The 25,806-nt window shown below is 38.9% G+C and overlaps 1 protein-coding gene across 1 annotated transcript in view; it reads left to right on the forward strand.

The window, feature by feature from the left end:
- The window catches only part of kcnh8 (potassium voltage-gated channel, subfamily H (eag-related), member 8), a 44,871-nt gene that overhangs the window by 10,794 nt on the left and 8,271 nt on the right, over positions 1–25,806 (forward strand). Inside the window, exons 2-10 of the mRNA XM_053638118.1 lie at positions 2,218–2,451; positions 2,994–3,116; positions 5,365–5,495; positions 6,514–6,748; positions 6,921–7,078; positions 13,518–13,725; positions 19,891–20,094; positions 20,447–20,646; positions 23,956–24,205. Of these exons, the coding sequence (XP_053494093.1) occupies positions 2,218–2,451; positions 2,994–3,116; positions 5,365–5,495; positions 6,514–6,748; positions 6,921–7,078; positions 13,518–13,725; positions 19,891–20,094; positions 20,447–20,646; positions 23,956–24,205 (1,743 nt within the window). The remainder of the gene's footprint in view (positions 1–2,217; positions 2,452–2,993; positions 3,117–5,364; positions 5,496–6,513; positions 6,749–6,920; positions 7,079–13,517; positions 13,726–19,890; positions 20,095–20,446; positions 20,647–23,955; positions 24,206–25,806) is intronic.

Consider the following 25,806-nt stretch of genomic DNA (forward strand, 5'->3'; position numbering starts at 1 on the left):
GGCTAGAGCATTACATCAAGTCAGGTTATGTTTGTGGGTTTTTGTTTCATTACATTTGTTAGGTTTCTGAACTGTATGTTTACATTTAGTATTTTCTAGTTTTTTTTTTCCTTTTCTTTTCTAGTTTTTCTGAGTTCTGGTTGTCCTGGTTCCCTAGTGTTTCCTGTTCCATGAGTCTGTTTCCTTTTGTCCTGTTGGCAATAAAGAAGTTCCGCATGTGCATCCGTCTCCTTGGACTCTCCACTGTGACAGAGAGAGAGAGAGCTTATTAGATATGTTAATTGTCATGTAAACCTGATATTCTTGTTTAATTGTCATTCTATGATGCTGGAATGTATCTTGATCAACAACTTTGCTATTAATTTCTTGTAGTTGAATAATGTTGTTAGTTATGACCATGTTTACAATTGCCATTGCAAACAAAGTATAGTCCTTTTACTGTTTCTCCATGTAGTATTACAGTACATCAATATTACAGAGTCAACTAATCATAAGGTTGGCGGTTCGATTCCCGGCCCACATGACTCCACATGCCGAAGTGTCCTTGACACTGAACCCCAAGTTGCCCCAAGTTGCCCCCCTAATAGCACCTTACATGGCAGCTCTGCTGTCACATGCGTGCGTGAATGGGTAAATGATAAAAGTGTAAAGTGCTTTGTAGAACTGCTGAGGTTAAACAGTAACTATCCAGTACTGAAAATGTGAATACTGTAATCTCTCTTTCTTGTAAACAGCAGATTGCAGTAAATTACCTGTTCTCCTGCTTGAAGGTACAGACTACAGAAGCAACTGAGAAGAACTCTGATTTAGTTGGGACTTGTTGCTCAGCTTGTCTTATTGTGAGTCTATAGACAAGGACATGTATAAAAATGTGCTCTCAGCGACTTTGACCATTGTTGGGGTCAGACGGGGCTAGTTTGAGTATTTCAGAAGCTGCTGATCTCCTGGGATTTTCACACAGAACAGCTGCGTGTGCACAACAGTACTGACGAGAGAGGTCAGAGGAGAATGGCCAAACTGGTTTAAGCTGACAGGAAGTCTACAGTAACTCAAATAACCACTCTTTACAACCATGGTGAGCGGAAGATAATCTCAGAACATACAACACAACAAACCTTGAAGACCAACAGCAGAAGACCACATTGGTACTACTTATGTCAGCCAAGAACAGGAATCTGAGGCTGCAGTGGGCACAGACTCACTGAAACTTTTTGGCCGACACAAATAGAACCCAATGTGTCAGCGAGATCACATTTTTTGCTGTGTTGCAACATCAAATTTAAGAATATTATCTGGATTGGGAATGGGATATTTCTGCTCCTTTTGAAGTGACTCGCTTCAAAAATAAAATTGCATAAATTATTTAGATGACCTCAGAATTATTTGAGAATAAGAAATAATCAACTATATATATAAAAAAGCAAAATCTTTAACATCAGTGTATTTTAGCTGTACAATTTGTCTGAGTGGTAAAACAAAACCACTAACAGTGAGAGATTCCAAACTGTCACCCTTAATGGCACACAAGGCAGCTTTCAGTATTTTAAACACTTAAAACAATGTTGTCCTTTTTAAAATCTTTGAGATCATCACTCAGTAATCTGAAAACATGAATTTATTAAGTACTTAATACTTATTAAAATAGAAAATTGAGTTACATGTGGTCTATATTGGACCTGTTATGAGGCATGTTATGAGTAATGTGTGAAATAAATGAGCAATGTAATGAGCAATGCATGAAATGTTTTTTTTTATTATTTGGCTGAGCCCAGTGCGTTTTTTACATTTATTTTACATTACATTCATGGCATTTGGCAGACGCTGGAAGTTACCGGAAACGTTTAGTTCACATACTTTTCCACTCACAGATATGCAATATTGGATCATTTTCCTCAATAAATATATGACCAAGTATAATATTTTTGTGTCATATGTTTAATTGGATTCTTTTGATCTACTTTATGGACTTGTGTGAAAATCTGGTGATGTCTTAGATCATATTTATACCGAAATATAGAAAATTCTAAAGGGTTCATAAACTTTCAAGCACCACTGTATTCCTGCTCTATGGATATGCTTTGTTCAGCATATTGCCTAGCTATAAGGTGCTTTACTTTGCACAGACATTTCTAGAATGCTGTTGTAATTACATGCCACATTGTGATTCCTTACCTTGTACAATGATCCAAGTGAACATGTATGTGTTCTTCTCCACAGATAGCAATTTCATCCTGGCTAACGCACAAGTAGCAAAGGGGTTTCCCATAGTTTACTGTTCAGATGGCTTCTGCGAGCTCACGGGTTTCGCACGCACTGAGGTCATGCAGCAAAACTGTGCATGCAGGTTTCTTTATGGGCCTGAGAGCAGTGAACACGCCATACTGCGTGTGGATTCTGCTCTTGAAGAGCGCAGTGAGCTTAAAGAGGAGATCATGTTCTACAAGAAGAAAGGTGAGTAAAAGTGACAGAAAATTTTGCATGTTACCTCCAGAGATCAATATTCGACACATTCATTATGTTGGTTGAAGTAATGCGCTACATAATTTAAACCATTCACAAAATTCATTCCAATAAAGCTATTAAAATAGCTATGTGATTCTACAGCAATTTGATTCTGTCATAAGTACACACTATTATTCTTTATTCTGTCTAGTGATCCAAAGTAAGTGGAGCATCTACAGAAAAACCTTGAAACAAGGCTTTTAATAGTATCGTTCATTTGCATTTTTCCACCTTTTTCTATCCCCGGTAATGGTGAGAGTTTTTTCAAGTGGAAACAAGAGATTTGACAAAGACATCACCAGCTGTGAGCAATCAAACGGAATTTCCCTCAAGTGTCCTAGTATCAGGCTGTGTCTGAAACACACACACACACACACACACACAAATTAATAATTTAATAAATTTAAAGAGAGAGGGTCTGATTGGCTCACTGCACTCAGAAGGAAAATATTGTAAGTTTAATCTCTGAGTGTTTTCTGTCTCCAATACAGGTTGTGTGTTCTGGTGCCTTCTGGACATTGTGCCTATAAAGAATGAGAAAGGCGATGTTGTTCTCTTCCTTGCTTCATTCAAAGACATCACAGACACCAAGGCAAAAGTTGAAAAGAAAGAAGGTTTTGTATTTTTGTTAGTGTATTTGAAGCATCCATGGAAGTCTTGGTTGGTGAACATGTGATTAATATCCAAGCTAAATGTTGGAAATAACATAAATCAAGAATACCAAGATCACCTTTATGATTTCTTTTTTGCTCTTGATTTCTTTCCACCTGCATTGATCACTTTATTATCATAAGCCCCACAGGTATTTCCGATTTAAAATATTGTTATTGCCATTAACAGAGCTTCAGTTTCAGTGTTGCCTTGTATTGAGTTTTATTATGGTTTGAATTTACAACCCAAATTCCAGAAAAGTTGGGACACTGTGTAAAATGTAAATAAAAACAGAATGCAATGATTTGCAAATCTCATAAACTCATATGTTATTCACAATAGAACATAAAAACATATTACATTTTTAAACTGAGTAAATGTACCATTTTAAGAAAAAAATAAGGTAATTTTGAATTTTATGGCCGCGACACGTCTCAAAAAGTTGGACGAGCAAGAAAAAAGTAAGTGTTACTAAAAAGAAACAGCTGGAGGTTAATTGGCAACAGGTCAGTAACATGATTGGGTATAAAAAGAGTATCTTAGAGAGGTGGAGTCTTTCAGAAGTAAAAATGGGCAGAGGTTCACCAATCTGTGAAAAACTGTGTCATTTTGTCATTTGTAGAACAATTTCAGAATAATGTTCCTCAACATAAAATTGCGAAGACTATGAATATCTCATCATCTACAATACTTAATATCATCAGAAGGTTCCACAAATCTGGAGAAATCTCTTTGCGCAAAGAACAAGGGTGAAAATCAATATCGCATGCCCGTGATCTTCAGGCCCTCAGGCGGCACTGCATTAAAAACAGTCATGATTCTATAATGGATATCACTGCATGGGCTCAGAAACACCTCCAGAACTCATTGTCTGTAAACACAGTTCACTGTGCCATCCACAAATGCTGATTAAAGCTCTATCATGCAAAGAAGCAGCCATATGTGAACATGATCCAGAAATGCCCAGTCTTCTCTGGGCCAAACCTCATTTAAAATGAACTGAGGCAAAGTGGAAAACTGTTCACAGAAAACAGTTCGTCAGACGGTTCGAAATTTGAAATTCTTTTTGGAAACCATGGATGCCGCATTCTCTAGACTAAAGAGGACTAAAGAGGAGAGGGACCGTCCGGCTTTTTATCAGCGCTCAGTTCAAAAGTCTGCATCTCAGATGGTATGGGGGTGCATTAGTGCCTATGGAATGGAAAATCCAACATCAATGCTGAAAAGTATATACAGGTTTTAGAGCAACAAATGCTTCCATCCAGATTCCATCTCATCTTTACTTCTGAGAGACGCTGCCTCTCCAAGATACTCTTTTTATACCCAATCATGTTACTGACCTGTTTCCAATTAACATAATTATTTGCTAAATGTTCCTTCAGCTGTGTCTTTTTAGTAACACTTACTTTTCCAACATTTTCCAGCAACTGTCCCAACTTTTTTGAGATGTGTTGCGGCCATCAAATTCAAAATTTCCTTATTTTTGCCTAAAATGGTACATTTCCTCAGTTTAAACATTTGATATGTTTTGTATGTTCTATTGTGAATAACATATGGGTTTATGAGATTTGCAAATCATTGCATTCTGTTTTTATTTCATTTTACACAGGGTCCCAACTTTTTTGGAATTCAGGCTGTAAATAGGTCAGGTATAGGGTAAGGTAAGGCTCTGTTAACATTGCTGTTGTGTAATAACAATCTGAAGGTCCAAACCTGCAGTCATTACATGTGTAAAACAGGACATAATGAATGACACTGGGTCAGTCCATCCTCTTATTCACTATTTGAATGGAAATAACAACAGGCTGTCTTATTCTTTTGCATTAAATAGCAGCAAAATTACTGCCCAGAATGACAAGTGATTTATTTCTCTTTAGTATATAAAAGCACTGGTGTTTGCACAGGAAAGGTGAATAGTAGTGGGAACCATTATGTGGTAAATATTTTTCGAAACTCCTTACGTAAATGTCAGGTAGGATTATGAAATGCACCAGTGGATTTACAATTATGTAAGCCTTCATTCAGTAGACATATCCTATTTCCAAAATTGATAGAAGATTCTGCTGTTTGTGTTAGTATTTTTTGGAAGGTGTTTGTGTTAACATGTGCTGTGTTGTGTTTGTAGTTTCTGCTGTCATACCCATTTTTGGTCACACATTTGAAGTTGCAGTATTCCTGGTTTTTATATTAGCTGTACTTTCTCTTTCCTAGCGTATCATCATGGCCAGATCAAAAGTGGACCTCCATTCGGCACAGCTCAGGTTCGCTCTAATACCGTCCTCTATCACATCTCAGGACATCTCCACAACCGGCAGAAACAAAACAAAATCAAACTCAACAAGGTAAGAGTGGGTGAGCAAACATGCATGGAGGGTACATGAAAGAATGAATGAGGTGAGAGAGAAGGTGAGACTGAAGGGAATTACATTTCCATCATCCAGGTTAACTTAAAAAAAAAAATCTAGTAGTGGCAAGTTAAGGCTTTTGGACTTATGTATTCATCAGTGAGCAGATGAGCTAACAATGAAACCTCTCGGATGAGAGGTAAATAGTCTGAAACTTCACCTTGACTTACTACTTGTAGAAAGTCCCCAAAACCACTTTTCAGGTAAAGAAATATGTTAAACACTTGACAAGAAATCAAGTGAGATTAGGCTGACAAAATGTTGTTTTGAGTCTGATGAACCTCCTAAGAGAAGTATTTAAAATTTAATTCCTGTAAAAATGCACAAAATCTAAAATGGCTGACTTCCTGTTGGAGATAGATAATGGATGTGATTGTGAAATGTGTCTTAAGAAAACCCATATTCCTATCAAATTTCATATACACTGCTGTCCACTACTATTGGTAAAGATCTTAGTAAATATGAGCAAAGAAGGCTGTGAAAAATTGTCTTTATTATTTAACCTTTTGATCTTTTGTTAAAAAAAATCACAAAAATACTCTGCTCTCATGGATATTAAACAATTGCAAACAAAACACAGGTTTATAAAAAATATCTTTGTTAATTATAGGTGTGCAACAATTATTGGCACCCTTTTACTCAATACATTGTGCTACCTCTTTTTGCCAAGATAACAGCTCTGAGTCTTCTCCTATAATGCCTGATGAGGTTGGAGAATACATGGCAAGGTATCTGAGGCCATTCCTCCATACAGAATTTCTCCAGATCCTTCACATCATGAGGTCCATGCTGGTGGACTCTCCTATTCATTTATGCCGTAAATGTAAATGATATAAGTGAGAGAAAGTGGCGTGCCAGATGAAGGTGGAAAGGAACAAGAAAAACATGCCACTTTGGACCTTCAGCTGAATTGGTAACTCCTCTCTTTTTCCATCTTTATGGTCATGGTTACCAGAATGTTTTCGGTGATTCGCCAGCTGTGCCGGAATACAAAGTTGCGGATGCCAAGAATTCGAAGTTCATCCTCCTCCACTTCAGCACATTCAAGGCTGGCTGGGATTGGCTAATCCTGCTGGCTACTTTCTATGTGGCTGTGACTGTGCCGTACAATGTATGTTTTATTGGTGATGAAGACTTGACACGCAGCACCACTGTCAGTGACATTGCTGTGGAGATCCTCTTTATCATTGGTGAGAAAGCTCAGGGTTGAAATACACCTGTATCTTAGTTTTATCCATATTTTCCATTGTAAACCTTTTTACAATAGCACAGTAATCTAAACTCTGCATATAGACTGTGGATTATTTTAAATGAGCTGAGAGTGTGTGTGCTGTCTAAACATCTTTTACATACTCATTTTAGACATCGTGCTTAACTTTCGCACTACATATGTGAGCACATCTGGGCAAGTGATCTTTGATGCACGGCAGATCTGCATCCACTACATGACCACCTGGTTAATCATTGACTTGGTGGCCGCACTGCCCTTTGATCTACTCTATGCCTTCAATGTTAGTGTGGTAAGTACCAAGTTTTGGCATGTAATATTGATTACACACACACACACACACACACACACACACACACACATATATATATATATATATATATATATATATATATATATATATATATATATATATATATATATATATATATAATATATGTAATTTAACCCTCATGTTCAGTTCAATACTTAGACATGGATGCCCTGTCGGCCCAGCAAAACTATTTTAATTCTAGTAATACATTTCCAAAAGTAATTTTGTAAAACCAAATTGTAATGCTTGGTATCCCATACACTCACCTGATGATTACCAAGCATTACAATTTGGTTTTACAAAAATATTTTTTGATACATTTAACACTATTTAATACTAGGGACTATATATATATATACATACATATATATATATATATATATATATATATATATATATATATATATATATATACATACATACACACACACACACATATATATGTATATATGTATATATATATATATGTCACATTATTCCTCTTCAAAACATCCATGAATATAATACAACTTAAATATATAATATACACGTAATACAGTATAAATATATAATATATCTCAGATGTGCACATTACAAGTATTTTTTTGCCCTCACAGGTAGGAAAATGCTTTTGCAAAATACTCACAAAAACACTTGCAAACGAGAGCTGTGTCTTTCAGCACCACATGGACTACTCTCACATCAATTGCCAAGTCAATACACATTCAATGAGAATTCAGATGTCAGATTGTGACTGATTGAGCAGGAGTCTGCTCATCATTTTGTCAAATGTTATGGTGTAACTTGTGCTCATTTTTCAGTGCCCACTGCAGATAACCACAGGGAACAAACAAGGTCCCATTAATAACAAACAGGTGCCAGGCACTCAATTATTATCACTCGTTTTTCCCCAACTCCACTTTCCCTTCATAAACCAGTGCTCAACCATGCCCAGGCCACCACACCTGGATCTGGAGAAAACATTTTGATCAACTTGCTTAGTTACACAAGTCAGAAATATATTCAAAGTTACAGTTGTACTGTATTCAAAGGATGCAATGATTTATGTGCATGCAGATCTGAAACTATCACCATCAAGACTACCACCAACCTCTATAATGCAATGAGATACAGTTCAGTGTGGTTAGATTGATGCCTTTGGCTTTTTTGTTTGTTTTTCAAAGGCACGTATTACTCTCAGGGGTAAGGGTAGTGTTTAACAATTGAAATGGAAAAGGTAAAAATTAGAGTTTGCTTGTACTGCGGAGTGGTGGACCTCAGGAACAAATCTTGTGGTCACTGCGCCACACTGTTTATTATGTATCCTGTACAATCTGCAGGCATTTTTAATTTACATAATATTATAATAATAGAATTCTGTGGTAACCGGCACATTCAGAGTTGTAGATTGAGTTACTTTGTCCAGCCCTAAATGCACTTGTCACACAAGTGCTGGATACCACCAGAAACTCCATTTCCCAGAACACACCATGGACTACAATCCCCAGCACAACATTCCACAGTCTCCAGAGTTCTAATCACACACAGCACACTAAGCAGACTTTGAACACTTACCCAGTTGTGAAGTAATGTGCACTGTACCTGTCCATCACTGCGCCGTTAAGTCACTCTTGAAAAAGGGACCCAAGCATCTGATTTGAAACACAGCAGCTGATGAAGCATTCAAGAAACTCAAGACTGCATTCACCACTGCTCCCATTTTGAAACACCCAGACCCATCAAAATCATTCATTATACAAGTAGACACTCGTACAGACCAGGTTCCAAGAACACCAAGGCTGACTGCGCCACCTGTACCCTACAGAGATCAATAATCAGAGGGAGGAAAACATACCCCCCCCCCCCCCGGCTTTGTGAGAGCAATTACCTGGGATATTGACAGAGAGATTGTTTGAACACCAGTACAAAAAATCCACCCTGCCTTTCCACCAAATAGAACCTTTGTGCCATACAGCCTAAGAAGCAAACTCATCACATGGGCACACACGACCCCAGCCAGAGGACACCCAGGTATATAGAGAATATATATCACCTTCTGAAGGTGATGTTTTAGTGGCCTGACATGATTACAGACATCCAGAAATTCATCTAATCATGCACCGCATGTGCACAAGCCAAGGTCCCACGCACTGTCCCAGTGGGTAAGCTTGTGCCACTACTCACACCACAGGGAGCCTAGTCTCACCTCACCATAGACTTCATCAATTCTAGTAATAAACAGATGCTAGCAATTCACAGCCAATGCTCCAAGGACGAAGGAATGGATAAAGTCACCACAGTGGGAGAAGTTGGCAGAAGAAAATAGTCTATCACACCTTTTTTTGGACAGAAAAAACATGCCTCCAACCAAAGTCACAAACTGCACAGGATAGCTCTGAATGCTACAAGTGGTCCTCAAAGTAATCAAAGTATGATTATTGAATGGACAGAGAGAAAAAGAGTTTGTATATAGTGTAATCAGTATTTCATATTTACCCAGCATTTGAGTAGATATACAAGCTTTTTATTTGTCTGCAACAAAATCTGACCCACTTTGTCTCTTTCTATTCACTAATTCCCCTTACATACTGGAGTGAAATTTTCAGCACTTTCCACTCCCATCATCGCCTCTGCAGTGACTTCTACTCCTATGCTTCATAATTTAATCTTCATTATACATTGCTCTAAATGACCAGTATTAAATACAAGCACAAATACAGTTGCAATCAAAATGATTCAACCCCCATTGCAAATCAGGTTTGTGAAAATTTACAGCCTTTCAGCTGTTTGCAATGATCAACTAAAACAAAAGCAATTGAAATAGTTCAACACAATGAATGCTTCAACTGGTTTCCCCAAATTCAACTGAAAATGCAACTTGTGATTTCTCCAGTTTCAAAATTATTCAACCCCTTCATGGAAAGCATCTTTAGTATTTAGTAGAGAACCATTTTGCTGTTATGACCTGCTGCAAACGAGATGCATAGCTTCTGGCAGCGTTCCTGAGGAATCTTAGCCCGTTCCTCATGAGCAACAGCCTCCAGTTCACTAATATTCTTGGGTTTGAGTGCTGCAACCGCCTTCTTCAAATCCCACCAGAGATTTTCTATGGGTTCAAGTCAGTTGACTATGATGGCCCTGTAGAATCTTCCAGGACTTCTTCTGCAACCAAGCCTTGGTGGAATTTGAGGTATGCTGGGATCATTGTCCTGTTGGAAGGTCCAATGACGCCCAAGCTTCAGCTTCTTCACAGATGGCATGACGTTTTCTCCTAGGATTTCCTGATACTTCAATGAATCCATCTTGCCTTCCACACGCCGCAGGTTTCCAGTGCCAGAGGATGCAAAGCAGCCCCAGACCATCACCGAGCCACCACTATGCTTGACTGTGGACAGAGTGTTCTTTCTTCATTCTTCTTCATCCAGACATACTGCTGATCCATCGTGCTGAAAAGTTCCAGTTTTGTTTCATTGCTCCCAAAACTTCTGTGGCATATTTATATGATCTTGAGCCGACTTTTCTTGTGTTTTGGGTCAGTAATGGTGTACATCTTGGAGTTCTGGCATGGAAACCTTCTGCGTTTAGTTTGTGCCTTATTGCTCTCACTGAAACCTCAGTGCCTCTTGCACCAAGTCTTGCTGCAGGTCTTTTGCAGTAACTCAAGGGTTTTTCACAACCTATCTTCTCAGAAATCTGCTTGTAGCTGTTGATGGCTTCCTGTTTCTGCCTCGTCCAGGTATTTCATGTATTTTCTGGCCCTAGCCAGTTCAGGTATTTCATGTGTTCCAGCTCAAGTACACCTGGTGCAACTAATGAAGCCCTTGATTAGTTGGATCAGGTGTGCTTGAGAACACCTGTTTTGCATGTTTGTGGTGTTGTGAGGGATTCTATCCAGGGGGTTGAATAATTTTGAAACTGGAGAAGTCATTATACGTTACATTTTCAGTTGAATTTGGGGAACCACTTGAAGCATTCATTGTGTTGAACTATTTTAATTGCTTTTGTTTAATTTGTTCATTGCAAACAGCTGAAAGTCTGTCAATTTTGACAATAACCCTGATATGCAATGGGGGTTGAATAATTTTGATTGCAACTGTATAGATTAGCAATGTGTGTGTGTGCGTATGTATATATAGAGGTTTTTTTTTAGTATTGAACTGGGTGATTTGACTGAACGTATTAGTCTTTAAAAGCAGTAATGTTCTTAGAGCAAAAGCCACTGAGAGCCTCCTATTAATTGACCCTCTTGTTAATATTTGATTATAATATGAAGAATGATAGTCTGTTGTGCTGTGGCTCATTATGTCGGCTGTGAAGTATGAGAATTCCTGCCTTGTGTGGAAAGGGACTGGTGATTATAATAATGGACAATATTATGGGTATTATTTACAGACTCTGCCTGAGGCACCAGGGTAACAAGCTGAGAGACAGCATGTGTTAGACTGTGTGGTTAGTGTTGACTTTCATAGTGTGGCATAGCTGATATGACTGCATATATGTATCATACTGTACATATTGTCTTGATTGCAGCCATGACTAATTCCAAATGGGTGTGTGTGTGTGTGTGTGTGTGTGTGTATGTGTGTGTGTATGTGTGTGTGTGTGTGTGTGTGTGTGTGATTGTACTGTCAAATTGTACTTGAGCTCAAAATAATTTTTTAAATGTTTAGCAATTTAAGTAGATTGCATTATGCATTCAGATTGTGTCTGTGTTTTTGTGTACTCACTTGCTTGGAAGAGTAAGGCCAATTCTGTTGTTTTCGCTACACATTGAAGACATTTCGGTTTGAGATCAAAAGATGAATGAGATGATGGCTCAGAATTTCATCTTTCATTTCCTCATATTTACATCTATATGTGTTAATCAACTTAGAACATGGCACCTTTTGTTTGAACTCACCTGTTTTTTCATGTGATCAAAAATATTGTAATGTGACAGATGGGTATTTCTTGCTTCCTAGATATGCATTGTTAAACTGATTGTTTAAATAATTAATTGTTCTGAATAACTACTTTTGGTTTGAGTCCTAGATTTCATCTGTGAAGACTGCATTTGTTAAAAAGGAGAGCTGTCTATGGGAGAAGAGCAAGCTATTTTGAAGCTGAGACAAGTGAGACAATCAGAGCCATTGCACAAGCATTGGTCATAGCCAATACAACAACTTGGGATGCACAACAAAGGATTTCATCAGAGGGAAAAGTGGATGGTTTTAGACTGGCCAACTGAGGCTCTGTTTACACTAGTAAACTGCGTTTTAAAATGAAAACGATCCTCGTCCACACTACATGACCGAAAACACATGTCACATGACCATTCATTCACATTGGGTAAGCGCATACAAGTGTAAGCAGGAAGGTGGTTGCTAGTCCAAGCCGGCATTCCATGAGATCTGTTGCCGATTGCTCTAATCATAGCTTGCCTCTTACTCATGTAGGCAACTGCAGTATTATAAAATACAGAATTTAACTGAACATTGGCTGCTAAGAATGACAACAAAGCCAGCAAAGCTTGCGGTTCATTCTCAGTGTTATTGTTTATACGGTCATGGTAGTGTAATGGTAAATATGGTAGGATAAGGGAAGGATACCTGATCCAAAAGACCCAATCAGATAGCGAATGTGGGTGAAGCCACGCCTTCATTTTCAAAAGTATTAATTTTTTTCTGTTTACACTGAAACGTGAGCCCGGAGTTTTCAAACTAAAACAGGGTGTTCGGTGTTTGTAGAAGTCTCCATTTTCGAGGTTTGAAAACACCGGAGTAGTGTAGATGACAGGCGTAACTGTAGCAAAAGTTATGCGTTTTAAAACTAAAATGCACTCGTGTAAACGGGGCCTCAATCACCAGTGCTTAACTCACTTGAGCAGAATTTTACCTCTTGAAGAAGAGACTGAAAGGAGAACCCCCCCCCCCCCCCCCCCCAAAACAAACAAAAACTGGAAGAAGCTGCAGTAAAAATCTGGGGGGGAAAAGCAGCAGTTTGGCGATGTTAATGAGTCACAAGCTTGATGCAGTTATTGCAAGCAAGTGATATGCAAACAAATATTAAGTGTTATTTTCCTTAATTCATATTAAGACTATCTTTTACTATACTTTTGCTTACCTAAAAATTGGGTGGTCTGCCACCAAAGGTGTCATGTTTCAAGTTGTTTAACACACAATATGAGTAAATATGAGGAAAGCTGAAATTTTGATCCACTGTCTCATATTCCTCTTTTGATCTCAAAACCAAATGTCGACAATGTATAGTGAAACCAGTAGAACCAATCTTGCTGTTCTAATACTTTCAGAGAGGAATGTACCCACTTATTATTCACTGATTGGTTATATATTTAAGATTTAGAAAAAACATCCCCATTACTAACTGTGGTTACTTTCTTTACCCACTTACAGCTCATTATGTTAGGTTATGATAATAATGGCCTACCTTTGTGTGGCAGGTCTCAGTTGTGCACTTGTTAAAGACAGTACGTTTGCTGCGCCTGCTGCGTCTGTTGCAAAAAATGGACCGCTACTCTCAGCACAGCACAGTGGTGCTCACCCTGCTCATGTCCATGTTTGCCCTGCTGGCCCACTGGATGGCCTGCATCTGGTATATCATTGGAAAGAAGGAGATGGACAGCAATGTGCACACCACTTGGGATATAGGTGAGAGAGTTATCTGCACATACGCACATTCCCAGACTTATGCGCACACCTGTAAGAGGCTCATATGTCAGAGTCTTAAAAACTCATATCTTATATAGTATATTTTGGATGTCTAGTATATTGGAATATTAAAACCAGAATCCTTATAACCAGCACATAAATATTTCCACTTTTCTTACTATAAACTTTTCCTACTATAATTTCTTCTGTAAACTTTACTCATGTAAGCTTGTAACTTCTCAGTTGTGCTTCTTTTCTTCTACCTAATTCCATCTCAGGAAGTTTTTCATTCTCTGTATAAATTTCATGTTGCATATTGAATAGTATTCATTGTACAGTGCAAAAGGCTCAGGAATGGAAATGACTTTCAGATCACCTGATAAGAATCATGGAGAATTTTGTGGAGTGACACAACAATAAATTCAGAGTGGCATGAAAACCTCCCTTGATGGAATTACACCTGTCTAATTGAGCTGATCAGTTCTGAATAACTATTCTCATTATGCTCACTGAATAGGTTTGTCACTTATAATTAAGAGACCTCCCAGTGAGTTCATTCAATCAATATTGTATAATAAAGAGAGAAAACAGCAAGGTGAAAACAAGAGAGTGAGTGACAAACAGATTACAGGATAATTATACTACAAGTGTGGAGGTGCATGGGGGATGGATGACATGAGGAGATGAAAGGAAGGGATATGAAAATGACAACAGATTAGGCCCAAGAGATGCCTGACAGAGGAGGTAATCAGTGGAAATTCCTCACTGATTTATTGCAGCAGCCCAACTCTTCCCTCTCTCACAGCTGTGATTAGGCCCAACCTGAAGTTATGTGGTTAGCATTGAGGGACTCCTTCTAGGAAAGGGCTTTCTGATCAGAACTGATAGAGATCCCTTTGCTTCTCCTTGTGCCACCACTGAACTCATGTTCATTCTGGACAGTAGTTACTATAGCAACTATTGTCTGGAAATTTTTTTGACAAAGCTGACAAAGAGAAACTGTGTTAAAACACCACTGCTGTACTCTGACAGAAAAAAAAATGCTATACTGGTATTACAATTTAATAATGTTTTCTAACTATGTTAACACTATATAAATTTCTGTTAAGGTTTTTCACTGAAATTAAAAAGCAAGTTTTCAACATAAAAGACCTGAGTTTGATCAATGCTTTTAAAAAATATATATATATTCATATTTAAAAAATATTTTCACTTGCTGAGACTCAAAACTGCACTTGAGGGGGTTAACAGCCCAAGCATGCCAGCAAGCAACATAGCTGCAGTCATACCTGTTTACATAACTGAAAAGGCAGGATAATGTCTAACACACTGGGTGTCTAGTGCCCCACCCTGAATCGAGCTTCCCCATGATGTTCTAATCTAGTCAGGAGTATGGCCCTATGTACCATGCATAGCAGAAGGGTGTGACGGTTGATGCAACAAAATGGCAGTGCCATGCAAATTGACTAGTGTAAATGTAAGTGTTTATCTGAAGTACACTATATGGGCCAAAATATGTGGATACTGACCATCACACCCATATGTGGCTCTTCCTCAAACTGTGACCACAAAGTTGGAAGCACACAAGTGTCACAAATGTCTTTGTATGCTATAGCATTACAATTTCACTTCACTAAGAGGCCCAATCCTATTCCAGCATGACACAAAATGTACGAAGCACGCTCTGTGAAACATGGTGTACCGAAGTTGCACTCCATCCAGATTTAGTCCATGTTTTGATGTCATAATAAGCTCCACTCATCTGGGAAGGCTTTCCACTAGATTTTGGAGCGTGTTTGTGGGGATTCATGTTCATTCAGCCACAAGACCATTAGTGAGGTCAGGCACTGGTGTTGGGTGAGGAGCCTCCAGTTCCTGTTCATCCCAAAGGTGGTCACTGGAGTTGAGGGTCAGGGCTCTGGGCAGGATATTCGAGTCCTTCCACCTTCTTCTAAACTTAACACACCATGTCTTCATGGAGCTCACTTTGTGCACAGGGGCATTGTCATGCTGGAACAGGTTTTGGGCCTCTGAGTTCCAGTGAAGGGAAATTGTAATGCTACAGCATACAAAGACATCCTATACAGTTGTGTGCTTCTAACTTTGTGGAAAAAATAAATTGGGTGATACTGTAGTAGCCTTTCTAGAGTCAGCTTCCTGAAACACTTTCATATTTTTTTTGTTGTTGTTGTTTTGATCATGGTCCATGTCCATTTGTTTTGATTTGTCTTGTATCCGCCTCTTTACTGTTATTGGTGTCTCTCTAGTGTGTCATTATTGTGTTCACCTGCTTACAATAAATTCTTTTTTAGTTGATGTGCTTAAAGCCTGATGTTTCATGGACCATATTTACATGCACATCAAATTCCATTAAAGGTCTCTATTCGGGTTGTAGCCATATTCCAAATACAATGTTTATAAGTGTACAAGCATTGAATATTCCTCTATACATGGTCCTGTATACACATTCCTAAATATCTAGCCTACAGCTAAGCATCTGTTGGTACCCACAATTCTTTGTGGACCGAGTATGCACATATATCTCACTTCAGTGGATTTTCTGAATAAGGTGTTTACATGCAACAAATTTCCAATTAAAACAGGCATATTCCAGGGGTGGGAATCAGAATTTGGGGAATTAGAATATTGTCTTAATCTGAATCAGGCAGTCGGTTTGGGGCATTTAAACGATACTAAATAGAATATTGCCAAATTCTGATTAATATCAGAATACTGATGTGCATGTAAACATAATCGCTATCTCATGGCAAATTTTATTGTGCTGCACATTGATTAGGTTCAGAGTCATTTTTCGCATGTTTTCCTCCCATAAGAGAGAAGATAAAAATGGGACAGAGAGAGGGATGTTGGGACAGGAGAAGAGGGTGAGAGAGAGAGAGAGAGAGAGAGAGAGAGAGAGAGAGAGAGAGGAGGAGAGGAGAGATGGGGCAGGGAATTAATATAAATGTGAGGTGCTAAAGATGCTCCTCAAGGGCTCTGTCACAAAATCTAGGAGTTGTATGCAAGTGCTGTGTCTTTAATAATTAAACAACTAATAAACAAGCAAAGACTGGAAAAGAATTTTTAAAAAATATAGAACAAGTAAAGGACTACAAAAAGGACTAAGCCAAGGCAAGGCAAAATCAACATGAAAACAAAAGCTACTCACAGTGCATATACGACATAACAGTAACAAAGCAACATAATGCTTGACAACTAAGGAGGGAAAACACAGAACTTAAATAGCGTAACTCATTAAGGGAACTCAAAACAGGTATGCACAAACAAGGAAGGAAATGGAGCAGACAACATGGGGGAGGGGTGTATTGTCCATGGTGAACATGACAGTTTCTGTTGTTTTGCTGGTCCATGCACCTGTCTGCCGGTAGATGTCTATTAGTCCTGCTGTATGTTTGTCCAGCTCTGCATAGAACCTGCTCTGTAGCTCCTCAAGATATTTGTAATTCTATGGGATTCTGTGCAAATAGAAATAAATGGTGATAGCAGCATCTGTGTCTACCAAAAGTAGCTTATGTATCTCATTCACTTTTTGAGATACATAATTGTTTGAGATACACTATTGTTTTTACAATTTCTTACATATAAATCTTCTGCCTTTGACATTTGTGGTTACAGTTTATATGCTGAAACAGCAAAAAGTTATGGTACATAGATACAGCATTAAGTGTCATGAAACCATCCTTGGATCAGAAGGGTGTAAACAAATATAAATACATTATCCATATAATGTAATATTTATATACAGGGTGTCCCAAAATTCTCCATACATGGGGTACTATATTTGCCAGCAACACGTCGGTTGTGTCATCGTCAGTGGATGTTTTTGGGCATCCTCTTCTTGATTGGTTTGGAACACTTCCAGTCTTTTTGAATTTGTTAAGTTTGGCAAAAGTGTCATGTGTGTGATGTGCTTGCCATGTTTCCTGTTAAAGTCCATCGTAACCTTGCAACAGCTTCCCTATCCAGCCATCAGAATCATTTCAATACATTCTTCTTTTGTCAAAGGCAGTCTTAAAGGCTATCTGAATTTTTTTGGAACACATTAATATTGGGTCGGTCCCCATTGTGCCACCAAAACAGCTCTAACCTTTTGAGGCATGGACTCAACAAGACTTCTGAAGGTGTGCTGTAGTATCTTGCAGCAAGAGGTTAGCAGCAGATCCTTTATGTCCTGTAAGTTACGACTGTATCAGACTTGTTTGTCCAGCACATCCCACTGATGATTGATCGGATTGAGATCTGGGGAATTTGGAGGCCAAGTCAACACCTTGAACTCTGTCATGTACCTCAAACTATTCCTGAACAATTTTTGCAGTGTGGCAGGGTGCATAATCCTGCTGAAAGAGTCCACTGCCACTAGGCAATACTGTTGCCATGAAGGGGTGTACTTGGTCTGCAACAATGTTTAGGTAGGTGGTATGTGTCAAAGTAACATCCACATGAATGCCAGGACCCAAAGTTTCCCAGCAGAACATTGCCCAAAGCATCACACTTCCTCCGCCAACTTGTATTCTTCCCATTGTGTCTCTCTCATATATATAATATATTTATGGCGGTTAGCACGTCACCTAACACCTCCAGGGTTGGGAGGTCAATTCCCGCCCCTACCCTGTGTGCACGCGCAGAGTTTGCATAGGCTCCAGGTTCCTTGTGACCCTGTAGGATAAGCAGTGTAGAAAATGGATGGATGGATGGATGGAGCTAGTGCCTTGAAATTACAATGGCTGTGAAGCATTAGTGCAGCAGTAAAGTGGCATGCATTTTAATTCACTAAAATAAAGGAGAATATTGTGTACATGTTTTGTCAACAGTGCTAATTTAAAGTAAAGGAGTAAAGACATGAGCACACTACTGTGGAACTTGATCTATTTATTAAGGAAAGACAATCCAATTGATGTTATACAATCATGGGTCAGAACACCCCTAACTTGTACTGTAGCTAACTAAAAGTTGCAAGTAAAGTTATAAGCAAGAATTGCATGTTAACACTGTCTACAGTCTGAAAATAATTCACGTTACAGTAGTTGAGAAACAATAATTTTCATATTCAAGCATTAAAGAAAGAAATTAAGTTTAGTGACTCAGAGACTCCAGGAGGGTGTTTGTGGATGTCAATTAATGGACTTTTATTCGAGATATGTTCAGGTCTGCTCTCATTCAGATGGCATTTATGCATTCATAATGAATGACAAACTGACCCAGCAGAAGGTCTGTTTGAGTTCATGCTGCACCAACATCCAGTAGGAATCCATTTGTGTTGAATTGGGTTCCTGAGAGTTTCTGGGCCCAACAAAAAAAGACAGTGTTATTTGCATTAGCTTATGGAGGCAGTTGGTTTAGACAGCATTATCCCTTCTTTGGAATTGCAGACTCCAGATGTGTACATTAGGGAATTTTGCAATTACAGGTGGATCGGACTTAATTGGTTGCCTTTAGAGTCTGAGGAACCATATTTAACTCAATGAGAGTGTGCATTTGAATAGTTCCTAAGCTGGTACTTGCTGTATTTGACATTTCTGGTGCTCATTCATGTGATTTTAACATTACCACAGTCATGTCTTGCAAGTAATGTTTTGGCATTAAGTTAGTTTTGGGGATGCATTGTGGTTCTGCAGTGAGCTGTTCCTAAATGTGAACACAGCTAAAATAAAAATGGCTGGCTGGGTAATTAGCCCTGTTTCCTCAAAGGTTGGCAGTGGTAATTCACACCACCAAGCCATTTTTTTTGGTCATTCAATGAAGAATAATGAACATTTCTGGTCTGGTCTTCTTAGGGCAGTCATAGAGTCAAGTTCAGTGAACAAGAAGTGGTCAATCTGTCTTTAAGAAACTTCAACATTTCTGCCCTGATCAAGGTCTTACACATCTGACAACTTCATGTCCTCCAGGGAACCAGGTTTGGCAGTGTACCTAGATGTTTTAGATGGAGTACCATCCTACAATTCCCACAGTTTAATGCAGGAAGCTATACAAGATTTGAGTAACAATAATGTACAGTAGATACAGTACATGTCTAGATAAGTGAAGGTCTACAGTGAGATTTTGAACTGGTGTGTCAGAGAAACATGAAAAACTTTAACATCAGCCTTGTTTTTCCTCCTTGTTATTACACTGACACTTGTGTGTCATTGCAAACTCTCATAGGTTGGCTGCATGAGCTGGGAAAGCGTTTGGAGCTCCCTTATACCACAGTGAATGGCTCAGCTAACAGCGGTCCATCATTGCGCAGTATCTACATCGCTTCACTTTACTTCACTTTCAGCAGTCTGACCAGTGTGGGCTTCGGCAATGTCTCCGCTAATACTGATGCTGAAAAGATCTTCTCTATCTGCACTATGCTTATTGGAGGTGGGGATGTGTGCATATGTGTATGCTTTGTTTTTTTGCACCATTCTGTGTAAACTCTAGAGGCTGTTGTGTGTAAAAATCCCAGGAGATCAGCAGTTTCTGAAGTACTCAAACCAGCACATCTGGCACCAACAACCATGCCACGCTCAAAGTCACAGAGATCACACTTTTTCTTTATTCTGATGTTTGACATGAAAATTAACTGAAGCTCTTGACCTGTATCTGCATGATTGTATGCACTGACCTGCTGCCACATGATTGGCTGATTTAGATAACTGCATGAATGTACAGGAGTTCCTAACAAATTATGTGTGTGTGTGTGTGTGTGTGTGTGTGATTCTCTCCATTTTAGCACTCATGCATGCTCTAGTGTTTGGTAATGTGACCGCCATCATTCAGCGCATGTACTCACGCTGGTCCTCGTACCATACACGTACTAAAGACCTGAAGGACTTCATAAGAGTGCATCACCTGCCACAGAGCCTCAAGCAGCGTATGCTAGAGTACTTCCAGACTACCTGGTCTGTCAACAATGGCATCGATTCAAATGAGGTACCACTGTCAGTGTATTGTGTGTGTTTTGAGAGTGATTTCCAAGTTACATCACACGTAAGGCTTGTGCTTTGTTCTTGATAGCTGAGATACATTTGAGAGAATCACAGCAGAGTCAAAAATAAAACTAAACCTTGTCATATGCAGAGTTGGGTATAATGCGTTACAAAATAACTAGCGTTACTGTGATCTAATTACTTTTTCTGATAACGCAGTAAAGTTAAGCATTACATTTTAAATTTATGTAATTTGATTACAGTTACTGATGTCAATAAAATTACGTTACTTGCAGTAGAAATTTATTGTTAAGAAAACAATATTAAGTAAAATACATTTTTAAAATAAATCACATTTTGCGTGGCTGCCAGGGGCGTAACCTGGCCTGGGCATTGGGGGCTGTAGCCCCGAAGATTTTTTCTTTAGCCCCAAATAGCGGTTTGTCACTACTTAACGGAACATCGGTAAAAGAAGACGGCAGTGTTATAATTTTATAACTTCAACTTCAGTGAACAGAGGTGAGACTAATTGTACAGTTGGCGGTTCAATTCTTGGCCCACGTGACTCCACATCCCAAAGTGTCCTTGGACAAGAGATTGAATCCCAAGTTGCTCCTGATGGCAGGCTAGGCTTGCATGGAAGTTCTGCAGCCATTGGTGTTTGAGTATGGGTGAATGAGACACAGTGTAAAGTGCTTTGTAGAACCGCTAAGGTTATAAGGCGTCATATAAGTGCAGACCATTTACCAGTCAGACAGGGTTTACAGGAAAATACTTGTTACTTACTTGTTTTTTTGTTTTTTTTTTAAACAAGGGGTTGAAACTGAAACACTAACATCCTCTCATGCTGAGCAGGAAAACAAGGTGTGTAAATGTCAGTTCCAGTTTACGTGAATATGATATGAGCAGAGCATAAGGAACGATAATGTACTTTGCATGGCACTGTAGCAGCTAAACTAGTGCCTCCCCTTGCCTAGTGACAACAAACTAGCCTGGTTAGAAAAGTTTTATGTTATCGGGCTGGTAGTTCTACAAACAGTGACAATACCTAAGGCAAGTTTTATGATAAATCCAACTCTTTTGTAGTGTATGTTTGTAGGTTTGATAGGTTTTGAAAATAAAGTAATTAGCAATCTGATTCCTTTTTACATGCAGTAATCAGTAATCAAATTGAAATTTTAAAGTAGTAATTAGTAATCTGTAGTGGATTACTTTTTTTTGAGTAATTTACCCAACAGTGGTCATACGCACATGGGTGGACAAAGTACTGAGAAATTATACTTCAGTGAAAATATAAGATAATATGTCAAAATATTACTCAGATAAAAGTGGAAGTATCTAGCCAAAAATGTACTCGGGTGAAATTTAAAAGGTACTTTTAAATGTACTCAATTATTAAAGAGTAAAAAGTACATTTTATCTGATGAGATTAAGTTAATGTTAGTGTCTAAAACTGTTAGGATGATTTTTGTTTTAAAGGAACCACCATTTTACCATTAAAGTTATACCTGTAATATTGCCATATTTACCATTAGCTAGAATTTGACTTGTTGCCTAACCAATTATGCTAGTTACTGCAATCGATGCTAGTCTAACCTGGCATTAGCAAAGAAAATAAGTTAACTTATCTAAATATAGACATTTAATGTTAGCAAATTAGCAAAACTTACCTCAACGTGTTTTGAAATGAGATGTTCATGCCTTCTATGGAGGTAAAGGAGACGCCTGGTTTTATACGAGTCTTTGCTTACTCCAGTGTATTGAAACATTTTACTTAGGTAGGGCCAGGGGCACTCATCCTCAAATTCAGCCTCAAATGCAAATGGTCAGCACTAACCACACTGTGTAGCATGAGAACGTCACAACAAATGAAGAATCGTTTCTTGATTGATGAACATGATTAGATGCTTTAACTGAAATGGTTGAATGTTAAACTGAGCCCATTAGCTTCATACATAGCATATAGTCACCAGCAGGAGGAAAGAAGAAGGGACCTTAGAGATTTGTAATGATCACTTTGAATTTCTAACTAAAAATACAAGGAGTAAAAAGTGTGAGATTTTTTTTCTTGTAAATGTTAAGTAAGAGTAAAAAAAAATTGTCAACGACCAGAGGTATTGTGGTCACATCAGACCAAAATCAAATGTTTTTGGTTAAGAAAACATTGTGTTTGGTGAGGAAAAAGGAGACCTGAAAACCCTCTGAAACACAGAAGTGGATACGTTGATGCTTTGGAGCTGTTCCTGGCTAGTGATCCTGGGGCTCTTATGAAGATTAAGAAACATACATCCTAAGCAACACAGAATCAATGTTTTGAAATGGCTATTTCAGTCTCTGGCTTTAAACACTTCTGAAATTGTCGGGGTAGTATACATACAGTGGGGTCCAAAAATCTGAGACCACATTATAAAGCTGGGAATTTTTTTTTGTTAGAATTTTGTTAAAAATAAATAATAATAATAATTATTCATAATACAAATTAAAACAATGAAAGGAAATGGTCAATATCTTGAATATTCGATATTCATGATTCTGCACTATACTAAGAAATGACCCCATTTATGGTACAGTTGGCCGAAAATATTGAAACCAGTTATATATTGGTATTAGTAACTGGAACTGGCTAGAAAGATTTTTATAGGCAGTTGAGTGAGTGGGAAAATGTGCCCATGAAATGAAGTGTGAGGGTTTCTGCAGTCTGCCTTTGAACCCAGACACTCTATACCAGAAGCAATGGCAATGAGGAAAAATAAGATGGAATATAAACACCTAACTAAATCACAGAGTTATGAATAATAGATGGTACCCCGACAGTAGGGAAGTGAGAGAGTGAAGGAGTAGTGTGACAGTGTGAAAGTGAGGGCCTGAGTGTGCAGAGCAGATCAGGGAGTGACAGATAACAGTCGGCTGGAAGGATGAGTGATGAATGGATGTTTGAAAAAGTAGCAGAAGAGAAGAGTGAAGCATCAGTGCTATAATCTTTGACTCTTTGTTAGGAAAGCACAGCATATGGATGTTACTTACTGTTGCTACATAAAATGCAAAGTGAATTCAAACTGCAGGTAATGGTCAGAGCCCCTGTCGGTAACATCTGTACATATTCATAAAAGAACTGACTCTGTGTAGTTTACAAGTTCCATGTAAAAAAAATAAATAAAAATTGACACAACCTCATATGGCAGCTAACATTGTGCTATTGGAGTGCTCTTGGTACACAGTAAATTATAAAGTCATTGGTGTTATTTATTGTGATTGCTTAATTGGTCCTTTCATTGTGGTTACTTCAGTGTATGTGTCATTTCTCTTGGTGTAGCTCCTGAAAGACTTCCCTGATGAGTTGCGCTCGGACATTGCAATGCACCTGAACAAGGAAATTCTGGAGCGGGCTGTGTTCTCATCTCTAAGTCATGGTTGTCTGCGCTCTCTGTCGCTGCACATAAAGACAACATTTTGCGCACCTGGAGAATACCTCTTGCGGCAAGGAGATGCACTGCAGGCCCTCTTCTTTGTCTGCTCTGGCTCCATGGAGGTGCTCAAGGATGGAATGGTGCTTGCTATTCTCGGTTAGTTACTCATGGATATTTACATATGATAATGTGCCCCTGAACGTGTACGTACAGTATGTGTGTGTATGTGTAGAATATATAAACACACTGTACACATGTAGACAAAAATATGTGAACATCTGACCATCACACCCATTGTCATATAAGCTAGGTGGCAACGGATGCAATTTCAGTGAGAGTTTATTATGAGACACACAAGCAGACGAATCCAAATTGTGAAGCAAAGCCATAATCCACAAACAGGCGAAAGATTACTTCGCAATGTGAGTGTGAAACTTGAGTCCTTATATACTGTGAGAGTTGATTGTGTTCAGATGTGTGTGAGTTAGTTGAGTGTTAACATGACCATGCCTCTGCACCTCACCTGATCACGACACTCATGTCACGTGACTGTTTGCACCTGATTCACGCACTCATTGTCTAGCTTTTCTGTGTCACTGTCTCCTACTCATGTTCTAGCTGTTACCTTACCTCACTAATCCTTGTTATTGTTTCATGGTCTTTGTGTTTAGTGCGTTCACTGTAAATAAACTACATCTGCACTTGCGTCTGCCTCTGCAACCAAACCCTGACAGAAAGCTAGACCTATAAATGGATGCAGAAAGTTTTTCATGAGCCAACAGGAATTCATGGAGAACAACTGCCTGATGTAGGAGGAACAGGGGAAGTGAGATTAGATCAGCGCCATGCTGGAATGACTCAAAACTACCCCTTAGGAATTTTTTGAGGAAGGGGTGCCTGACCAGGCTGGCACGTCTCCCACCCTCCCTGCCCCACTGAGGATGTCACCCTGCCTTGGATGAGGATGTCCCTCTACCCCTCTGCACTGCAGAGGATGCCATTACAGCTCATGACCTTGCCAGGGGTGTCAATCCATCTACCTGCACCACTTCAAATGTCACTATGCCACTAGGCTCTGCTTCGGACATCACTCTACCTCCTTCCTTGGCTGAGGACGTACTCTGCTTCCTTGCTCCACAGAGGACATCGCTCCAATCTTACTTTGCGGAGGATGTTTGTTGATTCAGAATGCTGCAGCAGGCCTCGTCTTCAACCAGCCCAAGAGAACCCATGTCACACCCCTCTTCATCTCCCTCCACCGGCTTCCTGTAGCCGCCCGCATCAAATTCAAGGCCTTGATGCTCACCTACAAGACCTTGTCTGGAACAGCACCCTCCTACCTCAACTCTCTCCTGAAGGCTTACATTCCTTCACGCAATCTGTGATCGATTAGCGACCGACGCTTAGTAGTTCCTACTCAGCATGGCTCAAGGTCCCTTTCCAGAACCTTCAAACTAACTGTTCCTCAGTGGTGGAATGAACGTCTAACCTCAATCCGGACCGCAGAATCTCTCACCATCTTCAAAAAATGGCTAAAGACCCATCTTCCGTGAACACATAACCAACTAAAAAAAAAAAAAAGAAAAAAGAAAAAAAAATTGCACTTACACCTCTATTCTGCGCACTTTGCTTCTTCTGGAACTCAATTAATGGATCTTGTATGGTAGTACTACTTGTATTGTTCTCTGCTTGATATATCGCTTTGCTTGTATTTTCTCATTTATAAGTCGCTTTGGATAAAAGCGTCTGCTAAATGA

The sequence above is a fragment of the Ictalurus furcatus genome, chromosome 12 (genome assembly GCF_023375685.1).
Source record: "Ictalurus furcatus strain D&B chromosome 12, Billie_1.0, whole genome shotgun sequence".
NCBI classification, from domain to species: domain Eukaryota; kingdom Metazoa; phylum Chordata; class Actinopteri; order Siluriformes; family Ictaluridae; genus Ictalurus; species Ictalurus furcatus.